Source organism: Mastomys coucha, unplaced genomic scaffold, assembly GCF_008632895.1.
Source record: "Mastomys coucha isolate ucsf_1 unplaced genomic scaffold, UCSF_Mcou_1 pScaffold24, whole genome shotgun sequence".
Classification (NCBI taxonomy): Eukaryota; Metazoa; Chordata; class Mammalia; order Rodentia; family Muridae; genus Mastomys; species Mastomys coucha.
Genome location: NW_022196907.1, coordinates 548,785 through 558,937, shown reverse-complemented (window position 1 = coordinate 558,937; position 10,153 = coordinate 548,785). Strand labels below are relative to the sequence as shown.

Genomic DNA, 10,153 nt, shown 5'->3' with positions numbered 1-10,153 from the left:
CATGGTTTCTCTGCATAGCCCAGGCTGTCCTGGAACTCACTCTGTATACCAGGCTGGTCTCGAACTCAGAAATCCACGAGCCTCTCCCTCCCAAGTGCTGGGATTAAAGGCATGCAGCACCACTGCCTGTCAGTGAGAGATTTTCAAACTCACCTTTCTAACTTACTCTGAAGTGTATCATGCTTTTTAACATTTATTCATTTGCTCAATGAATGTTGGTAGAGTACTTAATATGTCTTAACTTTTTTTTAATAAAAATTCTGGGTCTATTATGATAAGCTGAACCAAAAACAGTCTCTGCCTGCATAGAATTTAATGTTTACTATGGAAGGTGACATCTACTAAGCACAATGTAAGTGTGGGTTCAGGAGAAAAATTGTGTTGCACTGTCAAAAATAACCTTAAAATGAATAGAGTTCAGATTTTGTAATGTGTATTTAGTTCTAGGATTCTTACTTGTATTCCTAATTCAAGGATGAAAACAAATGGGCTGTTTTCTTTATTCCTTCCATTTTTGCAAACAATGAGAAACATTTTAAAAACATTAGATTTTACAATACAGACCAGACTGAAGACCTTTAATATTTGCTCTACTGTTTTTTAAGCAGTTATACCACAAAGGGACATAGACTGAAAAATGACATACCTACATAACTTTCAGTTACCTCAGATTTTCTTACCCACTTTCTTGGAATGTGAATAACAGTTTATGTTACAATCACTCTATCTCAGACTTAAAACTACTCATAATCTTTTGAAAAAGTGACAGAATCAAGAAAAGGGACAGAGGGGAAACTGGGAATGGAGAAATTTACATGTAAATAAAGAAAATATCTAAAAGAAAAAAAAAGAAAGTGACAAGAGGGATGAGTCAGAGAACACTTACTGGTAAGTAGTTGGGCTAACGTTGATACGTCGAGGATGACTTCCAGATTCAAATTTGCTTGCCAGAGTGACATTATTTCCAAAAAGACAATATCGTGGCATTCTTACTCCGACCACACCAGCCAGCACAGAGCCTGAGTGAATGCCTATCCGTATCTGAAAAAGGAAAAAGAAACTAAGAATAAATAATTGTTCCTATTTGACATGTAATTACTCTTTAAGTTTTATTCTTTAAGTTTTATTTATTTTTATTTTTTATGTACATGTTTGCTTTGTCTGCATATATGTGAACCACATATATGCCTATCTCTCAGAGGTCAGATCTTTTGGAGCTTAAATTAAAGGTAGTTGTGAGGCAGAGTGCTGGACATCATACCACTCTTCTGTAAGAATGGTAGTCTTAAGAGTTGAGACATCTCTCCAATCCTGCCATGAAATAACCACAAAAACCAAAACTGAGTTTAGGCCACTGTTCTGAGTCTAATACCTGGCTTATTACAGTGTTCAATGAATATGGACATTTTAGAATAAATAATAGCTTAATTATTACATAGTCTTTAAACATCTGTATCTGTGCATGTATCTGTGTCTGTGTATGTGTAATGTGTGTAGATAAGTACATTCACATGAATGTAGGTACCCAGAAGAGACAGAGAATACGTTGAGTCCCAGAAGCTGGAATTAGAGGTAGTTTGAGCTGCCTGATTTGAGTGCAGGGAACTGAACCCTAGTCTCATTCTTCCATGGCAGTATTCTTTCTTAACTACTGAATCATCTCTCTAGGTCAAGGTTTATAGTTATAAATATGTATAAATATGTTTAAAGATGAATCTTGTTGCATTTGTATATAATATCTAATAAGTGAAAAATATATTATTCTCTTCATTCTATATCAAATTATTCTCATATAAAGGCCTATTGTCTCTTATGGCATTAATTATATTTGTAAATTAAATGTTTAAGTCTATTTGTTTTAAATATTGGGTTTAACTATAATATCAGAGTTTATACCTGTTTTCTCTACTGTTAAATATACAATGTATGCTGAACAACATATAGAATAATACCTAGAGCAAAAGAGAATCTCATAAGTCATGAATGTGGAATAAATCACCTATGTCTTTAACATTTTTATATGACAATACCAGTAAATCAACCCTTGACTGGGAAAAGAATTTGATTGAAATGATGAGTAAATTAGTCACAGAATCTGAGAAAGATTGATGTGTTTCAAGACTCTAAAAAACCTTCAAAATAGAATTGTTACACAGTGAAATATGATAAGAGTAAGAACATTTTATCAATATGGCATGGAAACAAACAACTGAAGTAAGGAGACAAAATAGAAGGTAGGAGACAGGCAGAAGGAGAAAGAGAGAATGCCTTTATGGGACAGAAGATTTCTGCATGTATAAAATCATGATAAGACATACTGAGGTAAATCTGCCCCAGTTTTAGTTTCTATAACACCAAATACATGAAAATAAACAAACAAAACAAAACAGCACCATAAACAACAGCAAAATACCATTAATAACAACCCCAGACAAACAAACAAGCAACCAACCAAACAAAATACATGTCTTAACTCTACAGGTAGAATATGTCAAAATACTTTAGAGAAAACATTAAGGAGTTAAAGAGTATTTGTTCTATCAGAGTTGAAGTTTCACATATGTATAGCAAACTGGTGGGTATCATTCAAGAAAGAAGTAGGTAAATGGACTCAGGAAAAGTCTTATGCATATATATGTAGCCAGAAGGATACTGAGGAAAATACTGTCTTTCTGGTAGATACCTTGGATTAAAATAATGAATAGGAAAGATGATTAAGCAAGAACAAAATTACTGAGATGAGATTGGGAGTGACTATAGACTCTTTCTTAAGCTAGAGGGTATATCTTATTCTCCTTCTATATACCTAAAATACTTACTCTAGGGAATATACCTAATAAGTCCTTCTATAGAGATATATGTCATGTCATAAATGTTTATTACTTCTTATTCACAATAGCAAGGAAGTGGAATCAGTTTAGAAGTCCACCAACAGGTGAATGAGTCCTTAACATGTGGTAAATGTAAACAATGGAATTTTATTCACAATGTAAAGGAACTGTGGAATTTGAAAATAAATTGATGGAACTAGAAATTATATTGGGTGACAAAACTCAAGCGAAGAGAAGAAAATATCCCATGTTCTTCCTCAGACATAGATTCTAGCTTCAAATCACTGATTGAAGTTGAAGTTCCAATAGAAAACAACAATTTGAGAAACTTGAAGCTATCCCACTAAAATCAGGGACAACAAGACAAGGTACCCTCTGTCTCCCTAACTATTCAATATAGTACTCGAAGTCCTAGCCAGAGTAATTAAACAACAGGGATTCAAATTGGAGGTCAAAGGGATACAAATTGGAAAGAAAGAAGTAAAAAAAAAAAAAAATCACTATTTGCAGAGGATAAGATAGTATACTTAAGTGACCTGAAAAATTCCACCAGAGAACTCCTGCAGCTGATAAACAACTTCAGCAAAGTGACTGGATATAAAATTAACTCACGGTCAGGCAGTGGTGGTGTATGCCTTTAATCCCAGCACTTAGGAGGCAAAGGCAGGCAGATTTCTGAGTTCAAGGCCAGCCTGGTCTACAGAGTGACTTGCAGGACAGCCAGGGCTATACAGAGAATTCCTATCTCAAAATAAACAAATAAAAAATAAAATTAACTCAAACAAATCAGTAGCTTTCCTCTACCCAAAGGATAAACAGGCTGAGAATAAAATTAGGGAAATGATATACTTCACAATAGCCACAAATAATATAAAATACTCTGGTGTGACTCTAACCAAACAAGTGAAAGATTTGTGTGACAAGAATTTCAAGTATCCGCAAAAAGACATCAAAGAAGTTCTCAGAAGATGGAAAGATCTCCCATGCTCATGGATTGACAGGATTAATATAGTAAAAATGGCCATCTTGCTGAAAGCAATCTACAGATTCAATGCAATCCCCACCAAAATTCCAACTCAAATTTTTATAGAGTTAGAAAGAACAATTTGCAAATTCATTTAGAATACCAAAAATCTCAGGATAGTGAAAACTAATCTCAACAATAAAAGAACTTCTAGGGAAATCACCATTCCTGACCTCAAGCTGTATTACAGAGCAATAGTGATAAAAAGTATATAGTACTGATACAGAGAGGGACAGGTAGACCAATGGAATAGAACTGAAAACCTGGAAATGAAAGCATACATCAGTAACTTGATCTTTGATAAAGTGGCTAAAACTATCCAGTGGAAAAAAAGACAGCATTTTCAACAAATGGTAGTCAGCATGTAGAAGAATACAAATCAATACATTCTTATCTCTTTGTACAAGTCTCAAGTCCAAGTGGATCAAGGACCTCCATATGAAACCAGATAAACTGAAACTAATAGAAGAAAAAGTGGGGAAGAGCCTCGAACACATGTGCACAGGGGAAATTTTCCTGAACAGAACACCAATGACTTACGCTCTAAGATCAACAATAGACGAATTGTACTTCGTAAAATTGCAAAGCTTCTGTAAGACAAAGGACACTGTTAATAGGACAAAACAGGAACCAACAGAATGGGAAAAGATCTTTACCAATCCTACATCTGATAGAGGGCTAATATCCAATATATACAAAGAACTCAAGAAGTTAGACTACAGAGAAATAAATAACGCTATTAAAGATGGGGAACATAGCTGAAACAGAGAATTCTCAACTGAGGAAACTCAAATGGCTGAGAAGCACCTAAAGAAATGTTCAACATCCTTAGTCATCAGGGAAATACAAATCAAAACAACCCTGAGAGTCTACCTCACACCAGTCAGAATGGCTAAGATCAAAAACTCAGATGACAGCAGATGCTGGTAAGGATGTGGATAAAGAGGAACACTCCTCCACTGCTGGTGGATTGTAAGCTGGTATAATGATCCTAGAAATCAGTTTGACAATTCCTCAGAAAATTGGACATAGTACTACCTGAGGACCCAGCAATACTACTATTGGGCATATATCCAGGAGATGTTCCAACCTGTAGTAAGGACACATGCTCTTCTATGTTCATAGCAGCCTTATTTATAATAGCCAGAAGTAGGAAAGAAGCAAGATGTCCTTCAACAGAGGAATGGATACCAAAAATGTGGAACACTTACACAATGGAGTACTACTCAGTTATTAAAAACAATGAATTTATGAAATTCTTAGGCAAATGGATGGAAGTAGAAAATATCATCCTAAGTGAGGCAACCCAATCACAGAAGAACATACATGGTATGTACTCACTGATAAGTGGATATTAGTCCAAAAGCTTGGGTACCCAACATACAGTTTACTGATCACATGAAGCTCAAGAAGAATGAAGACCATAGTCCTTCCTAGAAGGGGGATCAGACAGTAACATGGTAGGAGGTTGACTATATTGAACCACTTCCTCCTTGGAAATGACAGCACTTTGCCTTACTGGAGAATACTCATTTTGGTTATGGATTTGCCTTTTGTGAGTGTAATGCTTCCCCCAAAGCCATCATACATGGATTGACTGAATGCTTTATCCACAGTTATGTTATTCCACACAGTATTGGTTCTAATGTAGAAACTAACTTCACAGTCAGAGAACTGAGACAGTGGACCCATGGATATCCTGAAGCAGCTTGCCTGAGAGAAGAATAGAATGGGCTTTTGAAGACACAGAGTGGCACAGAAGTGAGTGTACCCTAAAGGAGTGCACTCCAGATTCACTGGAATGCACTACAGGATTCTCCAGAAAGTAGTGTATGATTTGAATCAGGATCCAACAGGTGTAGTTTATCCCATAGACAGCATCCCTGGATCCAAGAATTAAAAGGTGGGAAAGGGAACAGTTCTACTCACTATCACTCCTAGAGACCCACAGAAAAAGTCAATGGAAAATAAGAACAACCTAATCCAAGCAGGGGATCAAAGGACACAGACCCTTTAGCAATGCAAGTATGGATTACTCCTCCAGAGAATGAGCCAAGGCCTGCTGAAGTGCTTGCTGAGGGTGGAGGAATACAGGTATAAATATCATCTAAAACCATGTGACCATTGCAAAAGGAAGGATTATAAGTGACTTGAGGGTATCTGTTGTGTCAAGAATGCACTTGGACAGATATTTATGTTCTTCCCTCAATTTCTTTATCATGTGATGTAATATCAATTAAAAGAATATCAGTCGTTATCATATTTAAGTTCAAAATACTAAAAGAATGCCATTCAAAGGACATTGTCACCTATTCTAAATTTATAATGTACTTGTGGTTGTACCAGGGATAGTCATATCATGTTAGAGATAGTTGTGACCTGGTTAAATATATAGTATATTTGCAATTATATCTTGCATAGTTATACTATATTAACTGTAATTATAATATTGTTATTGTTTCATTTGGAAATTATGCACGGTATAAGGTGGTATAATTTTGTGTGAAGGTGACAAATGTTGGACTTGTGGTGGCTATTCTTAGTTGTCAATTTGATTACATGTGGAATTATCTAAAATTAAAAAATGGCTAGGTACAGTTGTGGATTTCTTGCTTAACTAGAACCTTTGAAGAAAGAAGGTACACTTCTAATATGTATCTCTGAGGTGGAAAGACACACTTCTAATCTGGGCTACAGTTTCTGCTGTAAGGCTATGTACAGGACATTGAAGAGGGCAGCTCACTCTCTTTACTTGTCTATGCTAGCAAATCCATTTCCTTTATTGATATTAAATTATATTCTTTGAAATTCCAGTATATACTGAAGACCAAGTGAAAACTTGTGTTCAGCCTTCTGGACTGAACAATTACTGGATTTTGAACCTGCTACACATAGTCATTCATTATATGACCTGCTAGACAACAGTCTGTAGTCATTCAAATAAATCATTATATTTGTATATATATATTTGTATATGCCAATTTCTCAATATTTCATAAGAAATTTAAATATCCCTCGTACAAATTGTGTTCAGCATTCTTCTAATCTGATGTTTATACTCTATACTCTTCATGTACTGTCTCTTCTATATAGTTGTGAACTTCTGGGCAATTAAAGATAGCAACTGCCTTACTCACTTGTCTATAAAGAAATATTAGGTAATTTTTAACACAGTAGTTTCCAGTTACTTAAGTTTAATATACTTTTAAACCATTTAAAAATATCTGAATATTAAGTATTCTAGATAAGAAATTTAAAAATTATTTTGTACTCATCAAACATTCCTCTTTAAAAAGGAGTGTCATGAATAATTTAATAAGGCATATTTTCCAGACACTTGTCTAAAGTAGGCTTCCATTCCATTCTTGCAATTCTACTAACTCTACAAAGTCAAAATCAGCTGAAGACTAAAAAAAGACCTGAAGAGATGAAACAAACTAACTTATAGAGCAATAATTGTATAGGGTCACTGGAACACAAGAGAGAGTGTCCAGAACAGAGAGTGGGTCCTAGTTATGCCAGCAGTCTTGACACAGCTATGGCATATAGAATTCACCATCACGATAATTCATCCTGGACACTCAAGAGACCAAACTCTCCTATTTTTCAGGTCAAAAGGAAAAAAAGTCATGTTAGATTTGTTAATTTGGGTTCTTTTTTATGTAGTCACATAGACACACCTATAAAGTGGATTCATTTATTACCACTTAATTACAAGAAACACTTTCTGACCAAATATCACTACCCTGCTCAGCCCCATCTCACTCCCTAGAGGCACCTGCTTAATGTGTTGTAATCTTGTAAGTTAAAGAAGTGCCTTTAATATTCTTGTGCTCCTGGTCACTAAGAGTCTATATTCTCCTCCACATTTTTTAACTTTGTTTTGATTTAGTTAAGAGTAGCATCAAAATAAAACTCAAGCTATGGGCTAGTATTACTTTATAACTTAGAGAAGCATTCTTGACTATGTAATTATGTTTGTCCCCATATTAATAAAAATAATGCTCCCCTTAATAGGAGGTGATAATATTTCATGACTTCATAGCCAAACAGACATTGTAAAATCTGCTTTATAATACTAAAAGCTAGTTGATTTTTGTATGCTTAATTAAGTATTTGAATCCTTGGTGGCCATTGTACTGGCAGCAGTAGCCTCAGTATTCCTTTGTTTTTCTTTTTTGATACACCCACACAGGGAAGTATAAACATAGTAGTTGGGTATTGTAGGAATATTTAAAAATTAATCCACCCTGCAAACTCTCTTTCCCGCCGGTCCATGTTCTAGTGCCTGTACGGTCCAGCCTCAACACTATGTTCCAGCAGGCTCTTACTATTTTCTCCCAGCTAGCAACATCTCGTTCACATGCAATGCTTTACCCACCCCCACAATCATTCATCTAGCACCTAGTACCCGGTAAAGCATGACTCTTAAGGCTTAATTATCTAATCAGGTTTATATAATAATAAGACCACAATTACAATATACCAAAATAACAATTTCAGTGCCAAATGAAAAAGACAGTGTTTTGAACCAATTAATCTAATTTTGTAAAACCTTAGCATGGTTGTTATAACCATGCAGGGTCTGAATCATCATCTTCCTCTGCCTTCATGATGATGAACCTCCACCCCTTCCAGCTCTCTGCCCTTTTTCCTCCTCAATTTCTAGCTTTACCTCTCTATTCCTGTTCAATCATAGGCCTGTCACTGCCCTAATGTGATTGGACAGAGAAAATGCTGCAACAGTTGGGGGCCATATAAAATATTTTATGTAACTCGATTGCTTTCTTTTCTGTACATATATAGGAGCAGACTACTCATATTGCAGCATTATATGTGGTTTTGAAATCATTCTTAGAGCCATTAAGGATTTGGATTTTTCTATGTACACTTTGTCTGTTGTTCTAATATTGGAGACTTTCAAATGCTGTGTGTGGTGGGGGGAGCTGATCAATAAATCTTTATGTAGTAAGGATTCAGACAAGCCTTAAGTAGTGCATATACAAATCATATTTTATAGTAATATTAAATCATCTATAGAGCCACAGTGTTTTGTAAAAATCATTTTCAGTAGAGTGGGGAAATATCTGAAATGAGGTTAAACAGGAAAGACAACCTAAAGGAAATATTGTTGATAATCATAACAGGAAGGTGACTGATTAAAGAAAGCTGTAGGCAGTAGATTGAGAGGTTTAAGTGACTAACTAGATCAAGTACAAAAAAGAGAGTGTTATGAAGAAGGGCCCCAAACTCTGCTGTAGTTTATTGGGTGTCATGAATTAGAGTGAGAGACTCAAAAGAGAAAGAATTAGTGCATAGGTAGGCTGAGAGTGGTAGGAGAATTAATCTTGAGTGGAAGATATAGATTGGTTTTGGTTCTAGAAACCATGGCTACTATGGTAGATCTATTAAAGAGTATGTAGTTTTGATGAAAATAAAGAGCTGGATGGGTAACTTTAAAACTGAAATAGTTAAGAGATTCATAGATAGATAGATAGATAGATAGATAGATAGATAGATAGATAGATAGATAGATAGATAGATATAGATATAGATGATAGGAGAGGAACCCATAAGGGATCAATTGTTGAAAGTTTAGCAGACTAACTTGGAGTTTAGGTGAGAAGAAAATGGAGCATAGATTTGAGTGGTGTATAAGAAGACAAGCAGGAGGTATAGAAAAGCAGAGACAATAGTGCTAGGCTGTCAGGAGCAGAGTTATGCTCAAGCCAGAGCCTGGCTCAGGTTAAGGAAAGAAGGATGCTGTTACTGAGAACACACATATGTGATGAGCAATCAGGAACACATCATTGTAGGAGATCAAGCTCAAGAGCTACTCTGTGAAAACCAACCAGTCTTGATAGCTCCCTTCTCTGTCTCTATGTCAGGCTAACTGGTTGTCAACTAGAATCCAGCTTTTGGCATTTTCCCAGAGCTACAAGACAAGAACATGCTGCAATGGCATGAGTTCTGCAGATGACGTTAGTCTCTTGATCTTAGAAGGAAAACCACAGATATTTTTAATTTCTTGAGACTTTGGTGAGTTTCCTGATTCAATGAGTTCATTGAATTACAAAGAATTCAACAGATAGGAAAAATGTATAATCATTTATGCAGAAAAATCAGATTTCTTTTTTAAATAAAGGAAAATCAAGTTCAGAAAGTCAGCTCTGTTTGTTGAAATGATGTATAAAATGTCCTATCAATAATGCCCCCTAGATCTTCCAAGAATTAATTTCCTCACCTATTCCCATTGGTACTTTAGTCTGAGATGGTGTGCTTTTTTTTTTTTTTTTTT

The 10,153-nt window shown here is 35.3% G+C and overlaps 1 protein-coding gene across 1 annotated transcript in view; it reads right to left on the bottom strand.

The window, feature by feature from the left end:
- Gucy1a2 (guanylate cyclase 1 soluble subunit alpha 2) overlaps positions 1 to 10,153 on the bottom strand; it is a 322,813-nt gene that overhangs the window by 25,212 nt on the left and 287,448 nt on the right. The window contains exon 7 of the mRNA XM_031346426.1: positions 887 to 1,041. Within this exon, the coding sequence (XP_031202286.1) occupies positions 887 to 1,041 (155 nt within the window). The remainder of the gene's footprint in view (positions 1 to 886; positions 1,042 to 10,153) is intronic.